The 22,300-nt window shown below is 36.3% G+C and overlaps 1 protein-coding gene across 1 annotated transcript in view; it reads left to right on the top strand.

The window, feature by feature from the left end:
* Positions 1 to 19,572, top strand: part of BMT2 (base methyltransferase of 25S rRNA 2 homolog) — a 34,140-nt gene extending 14,568 nt beyond the window's left edge. Inside the window, exons 3-5 of the mRNA XM_050324061.1 lie at positions 5,848 to 6,021; positions 13,174 to 13,288; positions 18,056 to 19,572. Coding sequence (XP_050180018.1) covers positions 5,848 to 6,021; positions 13,174 to 13,288; positions 18,056 to 18,685 — 919 coding nt within the window. The 3' untranslated portion in view covers positions 18,686 to 19,572. The remainder of the gene's footprint in view (positions 1 to 5,847; positions 6,022 to 13,173; positions 13,289 to 18,055) is intronic.
* The last annotated feature ends 2,728 nt before the right edge of the window (positions 19,573 to 22,300 follow it).

A 22,300-nucleotide genomic window follows, 5' to 3' on the forward strand; every position in this document is an offset into this window, starting at 1 on the left:
TCTCTTACAGGATCATTGAGAATAACAGGTCTCTACTAGAACTGGAAAGCTGATCGTCTTTGATTTGGAAGATTGAATGAATGCAAGCCCCTTAAACACTGTTTTGCAGGTTTTTTGATGAATGCAGTTAGTCAAGCAATTCACTTTCAGGAGAATGGAATTAAGAGGGAGGTGGCATAAACAGGAGGAGGGAAACCATTTAAAATAGGAAAAGACGATGTTCAACGTTCACATTTGTATGACAGTCTTAAGTTTTGCTGTTAAACACATTGTTTGCCAGTGATACCAAATTGGAAGGAGTTGTTGACTCCCTTGAAGGAAGAGAGGCCCTACAGAGAGACCAGGACAATTGGAGGGCTGGGAAATCACTAAGTGTATGAGGTTTAACAAAGACAAGTGCTGGATTCTGCACCTGGGGTGGGTCAATCCTAGATGTACATACAGACTGGGGAACGAGAGACTGGAGAGCAGCACTGCAGAAAGGGACTTGGGGGGTCCTGATCGATGGCAAGTTGAATATGAGTCAGCCAGGAGGGCCAACTGTGTCCTGGGGACATCAGGCAAAGCATCGCCAACTGGTCGAGGGAGGTGATTTTCCCACTCTGCTCTGCACTGGTGAGGCCTCACCTTGAATATTGTGTGCAGTTTGGGGAGCCACAATATAGGAAAGATATAAAGCTATTAGAGAGCATCCAAAGGAGGGCAATGAAGATGGTGAAGGGGCCTGAGGGGAAGCAGATCAGGAGCAGCTGAAGTCACTTGGTCTGTTCAGCCTGAAGGAGAAGAGACTGAGGAGAGGCCGCATGGCAGTCTACAACTTCCTTGTGAAGGGAAGAGGAGGGGCAGGTACTGATCTCTGTGGTGACCAGTGACAGGACCTGAGGGAATGTCATGAAACTATGTCAGGGGAGGTTTAGGTTGGATACTAGGAAAAGATTTTTCACCCAGAGGGTGGCTGGGCACTGGAACAGGCTCCCCAGGGAAGTGGTCACAGCACCAAGCCTGATAGAGTTCAAGAAGCATTTGGACAATACTCTCAGGCACATAGTGTGGTTCTTGAGGCTATCCTGTGCAGGGCCAGGAGTTGGACTTCAGTGATCCTTGTGGATTCCTTCTAACTGAGGATATTCTATGACTACCTTGCTCTGACAAAACTGTATCTGTTTGTTGACTACTAGAGCTAATTAGAGCAATGATCATATGATAACTGCTGGCTATTTTCAAATGCTTTGAATCCTCTCATATTAAAAGATACTTCCTCCAGAAACTGTCTTGGGGTAGACACACTATCAGAGAAACATCTGATTACAGATCTAGTCGCATTTCTCAAAAGGAAAAACCCTAGAAATGAGACCAAGTATCAAAAACAAAATGGAAAAATGTATTGTGTACAAGTTTGTCAACTTGAAGTTTAAAAAAATATAATTATACTGATAAAAAAATATAACACTTTACATTGAGAAACCGACTGCTCTCACCTGTGCTGAATACTGGATTTCCTTAGCCTGAAGCTGGACGTGCATGACAATCGCAAAATATTTTCCAGTCCTAAGGAAACTTCTGCTTTTATAGGTATGATTAATGTGTGCAAGGGCAATTGAGATTCCCTTCACTTTGGATGTTGGGATGTGGATGAGTTAAACCTGTAGAAGCATTTGCAATTTAATTTTTTTTCAGGCTAGCAGCTCTGACAGTTGACATTTATAAATTTGTTCCTCAGAGTGTGGGAGGAGGGGAGAAATGTTTTGCAGACAGAAACCATGATGGGAAGTCCAGACTTTCCTTCAGCTCTGAAGGGAAGTTTGTTATTTCTCTGTGTCCTCACTGAAAGTCATCTTCAGTGTTAGGTTTTGGTTAGTAAATATCGTAAGGAAAATGAGTCAAGCTCACTTTTTCCTCATAAAGCAGAAAGAAAGAGATGGACTGTGTCAGTTAACCAGTAAAACTGGGTGCTTGAAATCCTCAAGCATTGATTACAGCTATCAGAAACTGTCTTTTGCCATGATAAAAGTTGACCACACCATTTAATTTAGTTTAATTAACTTTAATTTAGAAGAGCTAATTACCAATTCTGTCATGGCTTTTAAATTTCATATAGTGTTTTTTGGCAATGTCACCCTCATTTTTTTCCTTTTATATTCTATTGAAATGCTTAGGTTTGATCATCACTCTTTTTGAAAACTAAGCTTTTATTGCTGGAGAGTATTAACAAAATAATATGTATTCATGTTGGCTCTTACTGAGACTTCCTTCACATGTCCAACCCACATAATAGAGCAGGGGGCTCAGTCTGAACAGGTTATTTACCATGTGAAATTTGAACTATGGAAAACAAATTTCATTGAGGAAATACATAGATTTGGGGGTTTTGTTTCTTTTTTAAAGCAACAAATTGAATTGCACACTTCACCCAGAAACCTGACCTGAATCTCTGCCAGCAAACTTAAAACAGTTTAGACCTGAAATACTTATTTCACATTTTGTGTGAACTGTAGCAAGTGTCAACTCAAGTAGCATTTACATTGCACAATTCTTCACAAGCAGGAATGTTAATTGTAAACCTAATATTATGTCATCAAAAACTGAATGTTTAAATGTCAGTTAAAAATGGAGCCATGTCAGTTCTCAGAATTAAAAATAGATTCCTTAATTTTCTCTTTGTAGATAATTGAGATGCTGTGTTCATTACTTGAGACAGTTGTTAAATGCAGAATCTTGTATAACTGCATACTCAAACCAGTGACCAGTGACAGCTTTTAAAGGCCATGAAGTTAAACATGTGGCTACATCAGCAGGTTCCTGTGGGGTAACCTACAGAGTGCATTACCTCTGGTTAGCTACTAGCACAGTGCCTGCTGACATGCTCACTGTTACCCCACAGTGAGTGTGAGGTTCACTTCCACAAGGGGAGTACATAGACAGCTCCTCTGAAGGCTAAGGAACCAAAAGGGCAATATGTAGTAATCATGCCAGAAGCACTGTGCCTTCAGAAAAGCATAAAAGGGAGATAACCCTTGGTGGTTACGAAGTGCATTGTGACATGGGGTGTTTTTTTGTTTGGATAGGTGGATTTGGCTGGGGGGTTTTTTGTACTTTGTGGAACTGCACTGCTATGCAGACTAGGATCTGAATATGAAGAATTTTATCCATTCTTGGGCCTTCCTGTGGCTCTGGCTCTCTGTCTACCAGGGAAAACCCAGGAGTAGAAGATGCTTCTCCTTGTGGTTGACTCTGATAGTGTCTTATGTGCAGATGAGGAAGGTCAGTTAAGAAGAATATAGAATTATGAGAAATCAGTTGACATGATAGACAGGGGTAGAAGGATGGAAAAAGTACTGATTTGCGTCGGTACCAAAAATGAGGAAACAATGCCTTACCAATGACAAGAGGAATTTATACTGTACTTTATGAGTAGGTAATTCTCCATGCAACAGTGTTAAACTGGGCAGCATACCAGCTCCTAGGGAATTAAAAGGTTGATAACATGAATGGTGGAGGAAAAAAACAACACATTCTCCCAAGGTTGTGAACTATGTTGTGGCTTATATGTCAGCATCAGTGGCAGTATAACACTATTTAAACTGCCATTGATTCTGGATGTTTTAAGAGATATAATAAGAAGACGACCTGGAATAAAAATAAAGAGAGTGGAAGGTGCTAACAAAGTGGTACCAGCAGCTCACAAATTGAGGAAAAAGATTTTTCTTTCCAAGTTTCATTTTTTTGACTAAATGACACACAAAACTAAGTAGTTCTAAATTGATCACATGCTTATAAATAAATAATCTAATTTAGTGTAAAATACACTTTAATTAACATACCAGCAGTAATTCAAGTGTTTTTCTTTGGTTCTCTTTTTTTTATTGATTTTTTTTAAAACTCTCTTTCCTGCCAAGTTAAGTGACTGACTCCTTCTGCTTTAACTTCATTAATTTTAGAATTGTTGTCTTTCCATATGTGCAATCTCTAATGGATGGAGTTGGTATGGTTTTACAGTCTATATATCTGGTAGTATTGCAACCTGAACTGGAGCATCTCTCTTTTGAGGAAAGGTTGAGGGAGCTTCAGCCTTGAGAAGAGACAACTGAGATGGGACCTCATCGATGTCTTTAAGTACCTGAAGGGAGGGTGTCAGGAGGATGGAACGAGGCTCTTCTCGGTGGGGCTGAGCAATAGGACAAGAGGCAATGAACAGAAACTGACACACAGGAAGTTCCACCTGAATATGAGGAAGAACTTCTTTACTGTGTGACTGTGCTGCCCAGAGAGGTCATGAAGTCTCCCTCACTGGAGATATTCAGGAACTGTCTGGACACAATCCTGTGCAATGTGCTCTAGGATGATCCTGCTTGAGCAGGGATGTAGGACCACATGACTCACTGTGGTCCCTTCTAACCTTACTGGTTCTGTGGTTATACATTTCTGATTCAAGGTGCTTCTTTCCTACCTGTCTTGAAGTAAAGTGACTTCTGTCTGTACCTGTCTGGTTGTGTGTGTTTCCATCTAAGAAACTCAATGCAACTCCACTCCAATGACTTTTTTATCCTTCACATCTTATGTGGTGTATATTTGGTGCCTAAAATACCACCAAACCTTAGATAAGGCCTGTGAATTCCAAGTCCTTGTTGCAATTTGTGATTTAAATGCAGCATTATCCCAACATGTCCATTCCAGAATTTATGATCTGAGATACCATTATCTTGAATCTGCTTTGTATAAGATATTACTAAACTACACTTGAATTTATGTGTTCTGGAATGTTTCCTTCAAACCTCTACAGCTTTGTTAGAGGAAAATGAATTTCAAGAAAACATCATAAAAATGGGTGGTTCATAAAACTTTCAAAAATTTAAAAAAAAATTTCAAAAATTACTCAAATTCTTAAAATTTCAAAAATTATTCAAACAAGTACTATTTCTGTTAACCTTTCCATGCAAATACTTGGCTGGCACATCTAATTAAAAACACTGCATTGTGAAGGGAGAGTCAGGTTTTTTAATTTCACAGCAACAAATTGTTACCAGTTCTAGTTCTGTTTTGTGGATGAAATTCAGTTATTCTCAAACAAAATGCTTGCTTCTCCTGCCCTAATGCTGAATGCTGGTTGAAGTATGCAGGTGTAATTTAACTTTTTTTGTAACATTAATTTCTTTAAACTGGCTAACATTGCTCTTTAAGTAACACTAGCTTATTTTGTTCCAATTTTTTATAAGAAAAATAATTAACTGTGGGAGAAAACTGAAAACTAAAACAGGTCTTCCACAATAATACAGGTACTGCAGATATCTGTTAGTTAAAAACAAAAAATGCCCAGGCAAACTCAAATAAAATTGAAAACTGGTGGATGTAAGTAAGCCTATAAGCCTGGATTATGTTTCTTTTCCCTCATATTATGTGCCTGACAAGACACGGTGTTTCAAAATCCTCTGTTTACGTGTTTATGGGGAGCTGCTTAATAACTCTTTGCACCTCAGTGGAGAACTGTGGTGCTCAGGTGACAACTGCAGTTTACCCTCTGGTGATGTTCTGACAAGACTTCTGCTGTCTTGCTTTAAAGGTCTATCCAGATAAAACTGTCTTGAATCTCTTTACTCAGCTGTGACTTATGGCCTAATTTGAGGGGGGAAAAAAAATACAGCAACCCACCCTTTGACTTCAAATATGTTGTTGGGTGTATCACATCCTTTCTAAAGCTGTTCTACCAAAGTTGCAGTAAAACCCAGATTTGTTTATAAGCTAACAGCACTTGTATCTCTTAAACCTTTGGTTTGTGTCTTACCTGTATTAATGACCAAAAAGAGCATTCAGTTTTCCTGGGGAATTTTTCTTTTTGTTTTTTTTTTTCAGTGTGTGCCGAGAATATTTTCAGAATGGTGGAAAAAGAAAAGCACTTGAGAAAGATGAAAAAAGAGCCCTTCTTGCTTCTAAGACCACTCCAGCTTTAAATGTTCCTCAGACTCCCAAGATTGAAGATCCTTTGCCAAACTTTGGTTTGACAAATCATGAAACTATGACAGAAGAGTAAGTTTTATTTGTTTTCCAGACTTTTTCTCCCTTTTTCAGTTTTAAAATTTACCCTGACATTTCTTCCCTGTAACTCATTAGATCAGTCGGATGTGTTTTTAATAGTTAAGAAAGGGCATTTTCATGTGAATATATACATTTCAAGAAATTCTTATGTTGTAGTATATTTCGGTGGATGCCATAAAAAAAATTGCTTGAGAATGACAACTTAGTCATCTTCATTTAAGTGCTAGAGGAGTTTCACTTTAGTATGTCATTGGTGTGCAATGCAATTTATATTAAACCTTGAGGTGAAATAAGGGAGATGTTAATTAAGTTAGAATCTAATGGCTGTTCAGCACTGTTGAAAAGTCAATTGCTTATGTAAGTACTAAGTGCCAAATGTAAATATCAGAGTACTTAAAACTTTCTCTTCATAAATAATTGCAGAGAAACTCTTGATTCCAATTATATACTTCAAAAGCAATTTTGAATTACAACACTTAACTTTTAATGTGCTAGCTTTCTGATGACTGGCTCTGCAAAAGTTGTAGTATCCTTGAGGTATTTTCCTAACAACAGTTTTAATTTTGTTTGTGACCTTCACTCAAGTAAGAATTTTATTTTTGGCGTTCAGGACTAACTATATTATTTTAGTGAAGTCTCACCCTTGGTTTTTTTTCCCTAAATAACATGGGTCATGTTTGTGGCTATTCCATGAGTGATGGGAAAAAAAATCATATTTTGCAAATACAACAAAATAATGAAAGCATAAGCATAGAGTCTGTATATGGTACACTTATGACCTGTTTTATATTCTTTATAGACCAGTTCTTAGAACTGCCTGCAGTATTGTTTTTTGTTCTGTTGTGTAGAGATTTTTTTTTCTCATTATTGTAGCATGTCTTCTGTGATCAGCACTTACTAAGTTAGATGTAGTATCAGCTACGAAAAAAATGAACAAGTTAATGTTATTAGCACATGTTTGTACTTAGGAACTGGTATTTTTTGTGTCTCTCATGTTTGTTTAAATCAATAGGTTCGATGACCATACACAACTTAAAGATTTTCTGTCGTAGGTGGGAGGCATTGTCAAAAAGCATTAACGCTCTCTTTGCATGTACTCTGTCTTCATACTTTCTACAGTTAGTAGTGACTGTTGCAGAGCTAACTTCATCTGAGTTCCTTCTTGCTACAAGTGGTTTGTAGCCTTCCCTTTTGTTCTGACTTGTGTGTATAGAAAGTAGTTAATAGAGAAATTTTATAAATTATTTTAAAAGTACTTGTTAATACAGTGAGTGATGATTATTTTTATTTTCATTCTTAAAACTTTAAAAATATATACACCCATAAAGACATTCCTGGCAAAGGCAAGTTTTATAATACCCGAGTAAGCAACAGATGATAGTAAGGTTTTTAGTAGCTGTACAGACCTTAAATCAGTGAGGCATAACTGGTCTAATCTACATTCCGATCGTGTAATGCTACAAATAGGAGTTGTGAGTTTGTCTATAGTAATGACTAAGTCTGTGAGTCTTTTTACTCTGGTAAGTGTAAAGACAATAATTTTGTTCCTCCCATATATAATCCTCTCTCAAGTAGTATTAAAACCAGGTAGGAACTCTTTCTGAACTTACCTGTACTGGCAAGTTATTATAGATAGACTGTCCTGTACTTGGTAAGGAGCAAAGCTAGCTTGGTAATAAAAGTTCAATGGCTAGTAAAAAAGATGCTGGGAGAAGTGGAGAGAAGTAGGCACTCAGGCACTTAGCTCTTAAAGGTGATGGTGGGAAATATTGTAGGAACCAGAAATGCAAAGTTTGCTGTAGATCAGAAAACCAGTCAGCTACTTTGATGAACCCAATTCCAGTTGCTCAGGTTGCTCACCTCTGCCAGAATGAAATTGATGAGTCTCTCAGAAATAACTAATGTGAGCAGTCCTTGTTTTTTACTTTTATTTATATGAAAAGTAATGTATTATCCACAGTTATTATCCTTCCATCCAAGAATGAGTTCTCTACATGTAATTATAGACGTTTTAATGTCTCTAACATTACAACTGCATCTGTTGTGAAGCTGGGCATCAAAGTGACTCAGTCCTGCAAGATAAAAGTGGCTGTTGTCTGCTGGTTAACAGCTCCTCCCTTCAATAAATAAGGCACTCCCTTGTTTTCTTTTTGAGTATTGTTTCTCTTCTTCTTCTATCAAATTAAGCAGTCTTGCTTTTTGTGTGGTTTCTTCTGAGATGCTGATTTGACCTCTGATGATACAACCTATCATTCCTTCTTTCATGTGTGTCTCAGCAAGATAGACCTTCCCATTGGACATCTTTATATGTGGATGTTATGAAAGATTTGAGGCCTACGAGTGTTACCAGTCAGAACCAGATGTACATCTTGGTTCTGCTCTTCTGGCAGCATCATAGGCCTTCTTAACTGTTTCCCCATCCCATCCTTGATAAATAGTAGAGTAACTTAAAACTTTAAAGTAGGACATCAGCACTTGAAGTGAATTGTTTCAGAGATAGGTAACTTTTCTTATGGTCATGTAACTGTTCTCTTTTTATCTATTTCAAAGATAAAATGTTACTTACCTGTACTTAGCACCTAGTTGAATAATAGATACATTTTTAAGTGGGCTAATAATCAAGAGCTGCAGTCCCTTCATTAAGTTAGAATCATAGATCTGTTTGGTTTGGATAGGACCTTAAACATCATCTAGTTCCCATCACCCTGCCATGGGCAGGGACAAGTTCTTAAACTGAACAAGTGTGGGAATGTATTTAAAATGCACTCCTTTTCCGGGTTATGTCCCCTTCTTTACCAGTTTCTGATGTTTAACTGTTCACATTTTGGTTTTCTGTCTGCACATTACTACCTACAGAACTTTGAATTCAAGATACGTTTGGAGTTTGCTTACAGTGGCAAAGTACTTCCCATGTTTTTAATGTTGTCTTGACTGAAAATCATTAGGAAACAGGACACTGAAGAGTGATTAACAATGAATTCAGCAAGAGTACATTTCTAAGTCAGTGGCTCATGGTGGTCAGTGATTGTCATGTAGATTACACTTACAGTTTCACTGAGGAATCTGAGTTAAGAGTTACAGTTCTGAAAAGTTAGGTATCTGAACTAGCGATCTTCAGACCACTCCAGTCAGTGGTCCTTGCTCTTTGTGTATGTTTGGTAACAGGATCTAAGTGCTTCTTAAGAGCTTCAAAATTATTTCAATTGCCTAACTAGTATCCTATTCCTACTGATAACTGACAATCTGAGGATTGCTACTAAGTGATTCACTGTACCACTATTCCAAGAGGCAGCAAAACCTGACAAGCAGTAAGAAGTCAAGATACAAGAGAGCATCTGAAGCTGCTATTTTTGTGGTTTCAAAGTATATTTGTATTAAACACAGACTACAGGACTCCTTAGATGTGACACACTTATCAGAATGCATTTGCCCTGTATCAAATGTCTTAGTTGTCCATTAGTGGTAGATAAGAGTTTCTGACTTCTGCTTAGTTCGGAATACAGAGTTGTAGGTTTCCAGAAATGTGCTCCAATGCTTTACTAGTGTGAAGTAGTGTCCCCCTTTAAGCAGTCAAAAATAATGCTGCAGCAAAGAATGCAGGTTTTGTAAATACAAAGACAGAATACGTCATCATGATTTTTTTTTGCTCTACCATAGGTGAAGTGGGCTCTTTTGGAAATTAGACAGTTCTGAACTGTGTGGCTTAATTTTGGTCTCTACAAGTATTTCATTGAATGCTTTAAAGGAAAATGTTTAGATCTCTGGAGTCTGTCTCTCCTTTTTATGGGAAGTTTTCTCTGCATAGTAGAGTCATATTCTCTCGTTACATTTGCTATGGTCCCAGGTGTCTGTTGATTTGTTGTTACCGTATTGGATTCTCATACAGAGCAGAAGCATATAAAGGCATACGTTTTCATGTTTGAATGGGTGAGAATCTGCCATTACTGTCTCCATATGCTAGACAACATGGGAGATAAGAGTTCTTTGCAGGGAGTGTCAGGAAGAAGAGCAGTGACTTTGCAGAAAATGCAAAAAGCCATTTTAAGATATGTTTAAACAACATTAAAAACTTCTGTTTCTATAAAATTTGAGCTATTTTCTTCTTTTTCTTCACCAGTCCATCTTTGACAGGACTTTTTCCATCCTTCATATGGTAAATCCATTGCCACAAGACAAGGAGATATGCTGAAAGACACTACACTTGACCTCAGTCCACATTTGTGATTTATGGCCACTAGGATCTGCCTTAACACTATGCAAATTCCTATTACACAGATTACAATGTTATTGTCATCAAAGCTTGGAAACATTGCTGTCATCTTCATTCTGAAATCACACTCAATACTAACTTACAGAGTAGCTTGGTAATGTTTGTAGTTTTAATTTAAAGATAATTGTTGCATTGTTTGCCTTGGTTGTGGTGGTATTTCAAGAGAAGTAAGTCCTGGATATCTTCTCTTCCATACAGAAGCAAAATACTTAAACTTGGCATTATTTATTATTCTGTCAAATGCAACAAAATGTTTTCTCTTGCTTCTCCAACATCCTCTCTCTGGGAGGTGACTGGGAGTCTGGAAGGAGCCCAGAGAGCCTAGATCTCTTTATTGCTGCTTAAAGGCTTTTTTTTCCTGAAGTATTCCTTACTGTTCTGTTGTTGCTATGAGTACCGCCGTGGCTTGGTTGGACTCCATTGGCAGATCTGTTTCTGAAAGTTTTTTGCAGTTATCTATCTCTCTAGGGCTGAGTCTTTCCCAGAAGCATGACAAGTGATATTTTGGAGATGCCAGTTGGTTTTGGCTACAGACACTTGAAGCAAAATAATAACATTTGCTTACTGGAAAGTTTATTACCATTCTCTTCTCCGTGAAGTCCCTGTGAAAGCTGTGACTTTGTTTGCCTCTATTAATGGAGTTTGGATGTTCCAGTATGTTACAAATCATCATGGAAATTTTTTAAATGCAGCCCTGTAAATGATCCAATAGAAAGAGCTCAAACTGTCGGGTGGTAGTAGTGCTGTATAAATTCTTCTCTTTTTTTATTTTTTTTTTTTAAATTGTGTGGATGCAGTCATCAAGTTGTGCTTTATAGAACAGGTGGGTGTAGAGTCTGTACATGTGGACTGGAACAGAATTGTTTAACTCCAGCATTTAGTGGTTTTTTGCAATAGCAAAGAAAGAATAAGCATCAGGGATCTCTAAATTCAGAATGCGAGGAAACTAAAAAATATGTCTTTGATTGTAGGATATGTAGCAACTGAGTCCTTAATATTCATGATAACTGAGTGCAACATTCTAATTCTAATTGTAATTCTTCCAAGAGTGCAGCATATCAGGTTAGATAAGTACCAGGACAATGCAGAACCTTTAAATGATGACAAGACAGCTGATTGCCAGTACTTCTGTACAGGTGCATTGATGTTACCTGATGCTACATTATATATGGTAGTAACTGCCTTAGTCATGAAAAAAAAATGCCTGTTGTTGCAAACTTGAAGACTACGAATGTTACTCTGGGCATTGGTAAAGGAGGCTGTCCTTTAGAAGGTAAGAATGCTTTCAGAGGTAAGTCAGTAGTCACTATCCTCAAAAGTTGCCACGCATCTTTTTTTTTCTCTTCTTAAACTATGTATTTAGCTTCAAGAAAAGAACAATGATGTCTTTTATCTTCATAACAGCATTTCAGATTGGTTTTGGGTTGGGTCATAGGTGACATCAGAGCTTCCAAAGAAAAGGCAAATCTCCTTTGCCAGCCTGTAGCATATCTTCTGCTGTGCTGTAATGGGGGCTTCTACCAGACAGTAGAATGTCCTCTCTTTGTTTCTTCAGTCTGCTGTTTTCTTTCCGATCACCCACTCCACTCTGTTTTTTAACTCAGTAAGTTTTTGCATCTGTTTGAGAAGATGACGGGCCAGTTATTCAGTGTGCGGTTTTGGTTTGTTGTTTTTCATTTCCCATGAAGTTTTGAAAGGGTTTGTGTGCATCTCTGGAACAGCATTGTCTATTAAAGTGTCTTTAGCAGTATGTCAAACTCTTTCTATCAGTCTAAGCAGTAAGTAATGAAGTCATAATTTCTCAAGTTATTTCCCCACCACCACCTTTTTTTTTTTACCTCTGTTGTTTGATAGCATAGTTAAGTATTTAGCATTACAGATATTGGCCTTCTTATCTATAATTTCACCTTGAATATGGTCATCACACAGTGGCAGATGTTCTCCAGAGTTCTTACAGGATAACTCTTCATTTTTGAGTAGTTCAGAAGTACTCTGATTTAGAACCCTCTTTCCCAAACTAGATGGCTGCTTTTGACTGTTTCTCATTAAAAAGCTTTTGGATTCTCAAAACGAAAATTGATTGCATGGCATGGAATAGACTTTTGTTGCACCTAGTAGTTTTGAGGAGATACTTCATTTCATTTAAATGTTTAGAATAACTTCCCTACAACTTGAACAGCTGTTTTTTATGTTTGTGACTCTGCATGGACTGATCTAGCTCTTTCACAGCATCCGTTGGGAACGGAATTGGAGTGAACCTTCAGCAGTCATCCATTAAAGAAAATGTTAGCTAACATAAAGCAAATAAAAGATTGTTTTAAATTTGCAAGGAATAACTAAAGGCTTTTGTTTATAGTTGTTGGGTTTTTTACCTTGGAATGTGTTTTCTTGTCTTCATTAAACCAATGATGCCACTTGACTTCAGTTGCCCTTTAAAATGGAACTGTCAACTACATAGTTCATAGCGTTGCCAGTTTCCCTTTTCAACTCCTGCAGTTTTAACTGTGGTGTCTAGTGTGACTTCAACACCAATAAATACCACAAAGAAGGTAAGTGGGAAACACAAAGCAATAAGAGAAAGCCTGTCTAGTGGACACACAATTTACCTTTTTATTTACTTACTTACTCCAAGTACACAAGTTAATAATATCACAGCTGTTCTGAACAAGACTCTTCTGATTGAGCACCAACTGCTTTTATTGAAGGAGCTTGGTTCTTTAGGTATCTCAGCAATTGAAGTGAGACATTCACTTCTATTAGTCACTACTGTGGTGTTCTGTGAGACTTTTTTTGCATTAGCTATCTGAAATTGTAATTCAGAATATAGTTTTAAAAATAACACTGGATAAAACTGAATTCTTGCTGCTTCTTAGGTTCCTTCACTCCTTGGGAAAGATCAGATTACTTGATGTTGGTAGCTGCTTTAATCCATTTCTGAAGTTTGAAGAATTTCTGACGGTTGGCATAGACATTGTTCCAGCTGTTGAGGTATGTAATGTTTGCTGAATTTATTATAAATTTGATTCTCATATTTTTAGAATGTCTCAAAATTACTATGAAAAAAGTATTTTTAATACTTAAGTATGTTTTCTAAATATCTGTGCCATAATAAGAACTGTGGCACTCCTACTACATCCTTTCCCATGAACAGGCTCTAAACCCTAGTTGTGTTTTCTTTTAAAAATATTATATTTTCAAGAGCTATGCCTTTATAATGGCATGATTAATCTTAAAATTGGAAAATTTTAGTAGCCATCTTTTTTTAATGGTATTTCAGATAAGTCCTTGCATCTTAAAAGGCATAAATAAAACTTAAGTAGACTTATGCTTAGGCAAGAACCTCTCAGAAGTTGCATTCACTGACAGAAGGAAATGATCAGTGACTGTATTTAGTGAGTTTTTGTGGGGAGCTTTAGTAATCAGAAGTGCACTATAAGGGACCATTTCTGTTTATTGCTAGTAATATTATTGAACTTCCACAATCCAGAGGACAAATTAATCAGCACATATGGGATATGTTGCTTCATTTTCTCTAGGTAGTAAGGTTTTCAAATGCATTAATTCTGCTGTAATCATATGTTCTTTCTGTCTTCTGCTCTCGATCCAACTTTTGTCAGCGCTAATCACATTTATCAACCAAGCAAAATGATGAAGTGGAATAAAAATGAAAAAGACACAGAAATACATTTCTGACAGAAAACAGAAAAGCCTTTGACCACTTACAGTTTAAAATCAGGCTCTGTTATAATCTGTGGCCTAAGGTAATCCTCTTTAGAAGTGGAGAGGTGAGAAGAAGTGTACAAATAAAATAACAGTTACCTTGAAAGCCGTGTTCTCATATTTGCTGCAGTGTGGTTTACATGTGTAATGTGTGGTATTTTGTTGTGACTACCACGTTTAGTCCCCTAACACTTAACTTGTATTTGTGTATATGCTTAGAAATACTGAAAGATATTCTTTAAAAATCTGAGTCTGATTAATTGCTTTTAAAAGCAATTCAGTATTAGTTTAATGTAAAACACAACCTTCAAGTGGACTCCATCTTGCCCAATTAGAAAAATAGGCATCAGTTGCCCAAACATTGTTGCCTTCCACCACTTCAGAGGCTGTAGGACATCTGCATAGGGCTGTTGGGCATGGCACAGCATGTAAAAGAGACACAGGCCACTGAAATGGCCGCCACTGGCATCCAAAATGGTAATACATGCATGGCAAGTGAATTTCCAGCTAAGATACATAGATCCTCAGTGTCTACATCTCAAGTTCTGAGTTCTTATTACAGTCAGTGGAGTTCTGTTAAAAATAGTGAAAGCTAAATGTCTGCTGTTTGGTGGTGAGATGAATTGGATTTTGTATTGACTAGTTCTCCAGTGACTATAATGGGAGCCTAGGCACCTAAAATTATATCGGTTGAACCTAACTATTAATTTTTGGGTATGCATAGTTAGTATTTTTCTATCTAGTCTATTGTTCTGTTTTCATAAGAAAGCTGCATTTTTTTTTCATGAAAATCAATTTAAATATACAGTGACCAAAGCCATTGTTGGAAAAGGCTCAGAAAGGTAACTTCTGTGGAGTTAATGGAGGAACATACACAATTTCTGTGTACTAACCAGTTCTTTAGACTCTTTCCCAGTACAAGGGAATGATAATTGATTTCTTGTCATCTGACATAGTACCATAGCTTCATGACAGGAGCTTCTCAGAGTGCGACTGTACGTGTAGCTACACATGTATTTACTGTGAGGCCTGTCTCAGGCTGACTGACTTATTCCATTGTTTTGGGTACTTTGGCCTGTTCAGGGCACCTTGAAACCTAGTAGCAAGTGTTCTTGGAGTGCCATGGAGTACAGTTTGCAGAGTCAAATGCATGTGCTAGAATAAGTTTAGGCCTACCTCCAAAACAGAATTAATAAGCCCTGATATTTTGAAGATGACTCTACTATGAGCTGCATCAGCACCGTAACCTCCTGAATAAATTTATTTTTAGGCCAGCAGTTGCGTGGGCTGATTTAAGATTTTTGGAATAATAGCCAGAGGTTTGTTATGGTAGTTACTATCATCTTTGACCTGAAAAATTGATCTGATAACTTGTGGTAGAAGCTGAGAATAGAAGAACTGGTAACATTTTCTGATTTAGCAGATCTCTTAGGCAAGGTGCCAAAGTACTCTTTGAAACATGTATAAGTACAGAGCCTTCTTACAGAGTCAGTGTCTTGAATAATATTGTGTAGAGGGTTAAATAATTCCTTCTTTAATAAAAGTAAATTAATCCACTTTCTGCATATAGAAATGCTTTGGATATAGGTTAAGTAGTTGAGTAAAATAATTCAGTTAATTTGAGGAATAAGAAGGATATAATTGTGGAAATACTAGGAGAGGAAGTAGAATGTTAGTTACATAGCAAATGGATTAATGTCTTCAAAATGTTAGAATTCTTTTGTGTACAAAGAATGTAAACTGTAGATACATGAATATGAAAATATATTTCCATTAAAAGGTTTTGAGTTTTGAGAGAGAGCGGGGAACTGCACCAAGAAAAGATTGGTATTTCCTTTAGCTAGCCAGTGTGTTCCCATTTCCAGTGTCTTGGTGTAAGGTACACTGAGAAACTGAGAGGAGGGAAACTGAGGCTGGGGTAATCTGACACAGTCCAGAGTCTTTCTTGGCTACTCCTTCAAACATTTTGCCTAAAACACAGATAGTCCAGAATCAGTTGTTGTTTTCTTAGAGGAGTTTAATTTATCTACCAAAAACCAAAAAACTTTCATACTGCTGCAAAACATGCTGAACATGCAGCAGATGTTGTATTGGAGTAAGTACAGTCTGAGACAAAGAAAAAAAAAAAAGAGTTTGGAAGGGTACTGGAATTAAAAATTAGAATATATATATAAATGATCCTTGAAGGTCCCTTCCAACTCAGAATATTTTTTGAAATATCTGTGAAAATTATTCACATAAGTAGGATTGTGTTCCTAAATGTCAGTGAGATATGAGTGCTGTTTGAGTATCTGTGAGGACTTCAACATCAATTCAAGACTTCCCTATCTAGAGTTTAGTAGCAAACTCCAGTTTAGTGGCATTTTTGTCCTAAAACTGCCTACAGAATTCTGAGTCCACTTGAAACATGCTTCAGTCCTGAAATTGTCTTTAACATTATTTCTGCATAACTGCTTTGTGAGTATTTCTCCACTACTCAGAAGTACTTGCAGTCTAAATTATTGTTCAGCTGTATTTGTGTAACTAACTGTATTTGTGTAACTAACTTCTTAAGTCTTTTAAGTTTTGAAGTTCTAAGTAAAGTTAGCATGTCCCTCTGAACAATTAGTTTTCAAAATGCTTCTTTTAAAACTTAATAGAGGATATCATGAAATTGCTACTGTTAATTTCCTATTCTAAGTATTACAAGGAAATGTAATACAGCTCTGCAGGTATAATGATTGCAATTAAAATTTCTTGGTTGTAGTCACATAATGCAAATCTTTTTCTTGTTTTTTTTGCGTATTGAAGGCCAAGATTAAAGCTCGTGAAATATAAATCTCCAATTTTTTTGAACATTGATTACTTTTTCTAATTTTCTGCTCACTCTCAGAAGAGATTGTGATTTTTATATAACCAAATTACATTTTTTCTTTTTATAAAGAAATTACATTATCTTGTACTTGGAAACAATTGTGCATATCAGTTCCTTAATGAACACCTTTGCAATAGTGTTCTAGGGATCTTGTTTTAATGTTGTTTCATAAAACACACTACAAATATTTTCATGGTATTAAAATGCAGCAGGTGTAACCTTTCAGATGTGCTCCGCACAGTGTTTTGTGTCTGCTTACACATTCACTTACCTGTTTAGTGTAATTCACTACACATTCTCTAGGCATTAATAACAATTTTTGTTCCTATCAGATCAAAACTTTGTATCTTCATGCATTTTAATACATTTTTTATGAAAAGTTAGTCCCAGGTTTTGATGACTTAAATTAAGTCAAAACTTAAATTCACTAAATAGCATGCTTATATTTTTGAATGCTTTGTGATTAAGGATGCTAAGAATTTACTCTTCTGTATGTTGTATTGTACTGTCATTTCCTATGTTTGACAGCTTGAGTGTACAATGATTTGTAGTCCTTACCTTATTTTGATAATTGCCCAAATGTTTACCACTTCACTTTGTATTTACAGCAAAGTTAAAACATGTACCTACATGTACCTACAGAACCTAAAGTTCTGTAACTTTATCATGAATATTGCCTCACCATTCTTTGTTTCTGTACTAGTAAAGAATGACACTTTTTTTCCAAGTGACCAAACTACTGAGTTGCTTGGATTCTTTTTAAAGAACTGGTAGAAATACTGAAGTCTCAAATTTAGTTTCTAATTACTCATTTCAGGTTTATAAAAGCCTATAAAAGGCTTTCAGCACCTGGGGAAAAAAAGGCAATATAGGCTTATCTGAGTTCTTAAATCATTTGTGAGATAGCTGAATTGATACTTTTTCTATTTGGGCTAAATTTTTTTTTTATATTAACAGTTCTCAGCTATCAAATCTCTAGTAAAATACTGCACATCTAAAATTTTGCATGTGTGTTACATTTTTCTTTTAGATTGCTTGATTTAATAGCAAGAGGAATGTTCAGCAGGCTTGACATTTCCTCAAGGGAACTGAGAGGTCATTGATTTTTCTGTGGGTCTTGGTTGTATTTGCTCTTTAAACTAACCTTGGTGCTTGGTTTTCTGTTTTTGTTATTCCACCAGAGCGTATACAAATGTGACTTCCTAAATCTTCAAATTCAGCAACCTCTCCAACTGGCACAAGATGCTATAGATGCCTTTCTTAAGCAACTGAAAAATCCCATTGATTCTCTACCTGGAGAGCTGTTCCATGTCGTCGTTTTCTCACTCCTCCTTTCTTACTTTCCATCACCCTATCAACGATGGATATGCTGCAAGAAGGCACATGAACTTCTCGTATTAAATGGCTTATTGCTTGTAATAACTCCTGATTCGTCTCACCAGAATCGCCGGGCTATGATGATGAAAAGCTGGAAAATTGCCATAGAGTCCTTGGGTTTTAAACGCTTCAAGTATTCTAAGTTTTCTCACATGCACCTGATGGCGTTTAGAAAAACTTCCCTGCAAACAACCAGTGACTTAGTTAGCAGGAACTACCCAGGAATGTTGTATATCCCACAGGATTTCAACAGTATAGAGGATGAGGAGTATTCCAACACTTCCTGCTATGTTCGGTCAGATACAGAAGATGAACAGCTAGCTTACGGTTTTATGGAGCTGCCTGATGCTCCCTATGACTCAGACTCTGGAGAAAGCCAGTCTAGTTCAATTCCTTTCTATGAGCTAGAAGATCCTATATTGCTTCTAAGTTAATGTAGTTGTTGAAATGCCCTTTCAAACCTCTTGCTTAACTAATTTTGCTATACTAACATGGGCTCAACACACAAAAATGGTTTGCATAAAGAAAATGCAAAGGTTTACAGAGTTTGCTATTTTTTTCTACTTTTGAATTTTAAAATTTATTCTTGTATGAAAGTGAAAAAATACAAGTTTTATGCAAATGACTCATGTCATAGCATAAATTGCTGTTACTTTCTTTAGATTTGTATCACTAATTTTTTTCCAGAAAGGTACCATTCTTTTCTTTAGTGCTGTGAAGTGTGAATTCTATTTAATTTGTTAAATGTTGTTTCAGTATTTTAACTCAATGTGGTTGAGCTTAAGTCACTGGAGTTGGTGGGCTTTGAGAAGTATATGTAGGAAGAAATAATTTGCACTTTAATTAAATGTGCAGATAGGTTAAGACACTTGGTTACAAATGTCCCTTCTCTAATCATGGAACAAAACTTTTTTTCCAAAATTTGTTTCACTCTGGTTAAGCCTGGACTGGAGAAACTATATAATACTTGCACATTTGATTTTATGTTTATTGCAGCCCTCTTGAGATAACACCAAAACACTGGAATATATTCATCCATAGTTATACATACTGTGTAATTTCACTGCATAAATAGCAGTTAGACATGAGATTTCTGAAGAGGCTTTTCCCCCCAGAGGAATATGGTACGTCTAGACAATTATGTTTCACTTCAGAGCTGGAATATGGTTTTGCAATTTTATGAGTGTACAAGCACTAACAAATATCAGTATTTCCCTAATTACGGTGTTCTGTATTCACTTCCAACTGTGTTTTTTGGGGGGATGGGATGAGTTTTGTCGTGTTTTAAAGTAAATTATTTATGCATTTTGAAAACAAACAACTTTTTCTTGAATTGTCCTTATTTGTAGACCTCTTAAGTTATCTGGTAACTACAGACCGATTTTTTTAAAAAGGAACATAATCATACAAGTTTTTCAAGGATATACATATTTGCATAAAGCCATGTATTCAGACCACACATGTGAAATTAACATACACTATTTGTTTACTTATTAGGACCCAGAAGTCTTCTGTTCAGTTAAATAAAAACTCCATAGCTGACTGAAAACTGGTCTGCACTGGAAGAAGATCAAACATCTGTTTTTACATCTATTAAAGTTTTAACTTGTGTAATGAATCTCTGGGTTTTTGCAAGGGAAAAACAGTTCTGTTCAGTGGTTAAAGTCAAAGAGGATTTATTATGAATTTTGCTTAGATTTCCCTCCATTTAAAAATAACAGCCAGAATTTTCAGGTTTGAATGTTACACTGTTAAATTTATATGTAAGTGCCTAATAAATGAATTGAACTAGGTGCCATGTCATGGTTTTAAGTCCAACTTCAGCAAATTGGTAAAAAATACTAATATAGTTTCACAGGTAATTGTGAGGAAATACACCTTACACCATATTAACCTGACATTTTGTAGTTGTAATACAGAAGTTACCAGATAAACTAAAGTTATAGTGTGGATTTTACAGTGGTTGCTACAAAAATGAAACTTACTCCTTCCACTGAATTTTGCACTGAAACTGTCACACTTTGACCTACCTGTTTTTCTTTTATACTATTTCCTGCATAGAGTAATCCAGCATTGGTCTAGCTTACACTCAAATGTGGTCTGGACCATGGTGCTGTATTTTTTAACATAAGCTTTTTGTGTCTCTTCTTGAATTTAAAGCATTCCCGAATACTCGATTCAAATTTGTTATTCAATGCAAATGATATAGTAATACAAACCAAACAATTATATTCTGATGAAAAAAAGAATTATGTTTAAACATATAAGAGTCCTGATTCACCAAACATATATGCTGGCATTGACTAATGTAAATTGGTCTGTGATTAATACCAAAAAAAAGGCAATTCAGGTTAAGATTGATCCCCCTGCAAATGGTTTAAAATACTAACATTCAAACTTTAAACCTTTTTGACAGGTTTGTGACAACATTGTGGGTTAGGGACCCGAAATTCATAACAGCTTGGTTTTCTTGACGATCATTTTAAATACCTGAAGTGGTTTTATTGGTGGTTTCTTTTGTAGTTTGTTTGTTTGAGATTTTTTTCCTTTTTTGTTTTGGTTTGTATTATTTATTTTCACAAGGGACAGTAGATTGTAGTGGAGGAAGAAAGTGGGATTTGCATAAATACTTATATCTCCCTGAACAATCAAGTGGAGGTATCAGGAGTTGTTGTATATTTGGCTTTGGTTCAAGAAGAATATTTCTAGGTTATGAAATATTTGAAAATTATGCGTGTGCAAGAGATCTCTTATTCTTAAGGTGCTGGAGAGGAAAATGAAGAAAATGTGTATTTGCATTTCTGTTGTCTTTTATGTCACTACTTTTTCAGAACAAAGCACATTTATTAAAAAATATCTGAAAACGTGAAAACATTTTAAAAAATTCTTTGGGGTGGAGATATTGTGTTTTCTTTCTGGGTAATCTGTTTATGCTGAAATTCAGTGAAATCAGTGCAGAGTTATTTTCCTTATTGTCAAGAAAATAGTTGTCTTGGGTTTATTTTATAACCAGTAGAGATGTTAAATTTGGTACTTCAGATTTGGCTTCTACATCTCAGTTGAAGTGTTTGCTTTTTAGAAGGGCTTTTGGAGTTCCTCCAGTTGATCCTGTATCATGTTTCTTTGCCTGACCACTTAGGACATGACTGACCTCTTTCTAATTCAGTTACTCTCATCTCTCACTACATGTTCCTTATTTCTTCTATCTCCCTGATATATTTTTGTAGCACCTGTTGAAGGTTGCCCCTTTGAGGTCATTGCTGTACTTTTCTGTATCTTGATTCTGAGTACTGGAGGTGTTGAGAAAAGGACGGCAATGGAAAAAGAAAGCCAAAGAACTGAAAATTCAAGGCTCCTTCCCAGATCCAGATTCTAGGAAGATTCAATTTCAGCAGAACTGAAGTGTGTCCCCAGCACTGCAGAGCCTAGCTGGTATATTCAGGTCTTCTGCTTGCTTAGTACTACTTCCTGCAGAACCTTTCTGTCCTCTTCTGCTTCAGGGAGTCTTGCTGACTTGCTTTAAAAGTGGTCATTCTAAGGCTTTTAAATCATATCTCCATGAATCAGCAGTAGGTTTTCCACTTGTTTTTCTTTGTTTCCTCAGTTTTTCTCAATTGTTTTGGACCTGTAGAATAGCAAGAAGATTTCACAAACTTGCACAGAAACTTTGCTGGGTTTTTTTTTACTTTATAAGTAAAATATTCACCACAAAGTACCAATAGTTGCCTGAAGAGTATTCCTAAATCACAGTTACACAGATACAGTAGCAATTAAATGTTGTCCATGACTGATGGTAAAGCATCTGAAGCATGTGACCTTCCCTAAGCAACTGCGAGTTCCACTGTTCTGTTTGTTAAAGGGAAACAGCTTGTGGATTTTTTGTTTTGTTGGGTTGGTTGCTGGGGGGGTTGCAGTTTTTATGGTTGTTGTTTTGTTGGTTTTTAATCCATGTAACTTTTAGAGCCTGTTGGCCTGTTTTACTTGAAATTTGAAGAGTAGTAATGATTTTGGAGACAACTGACATTCTTGTGAATCAGTTGTCTGAATGA

This window comes from Myiozetetes cayanensis, unplaced genomic scaffold, assembly GCF_022539395.1.
Source record: "Myiozetetes cayanensis isolate MyiCay16 unplaced genomic scaffold, myiCay2020 scf3, whole genome shotgun sequence".
In the NCBI taxonomy this organism is placed as follows: Eukaryota; Metazoa; Chordata; class Aves; order Passeriformes; family Tyrannidae; genus Myiozetetes; species Myiozetetes cayanensis.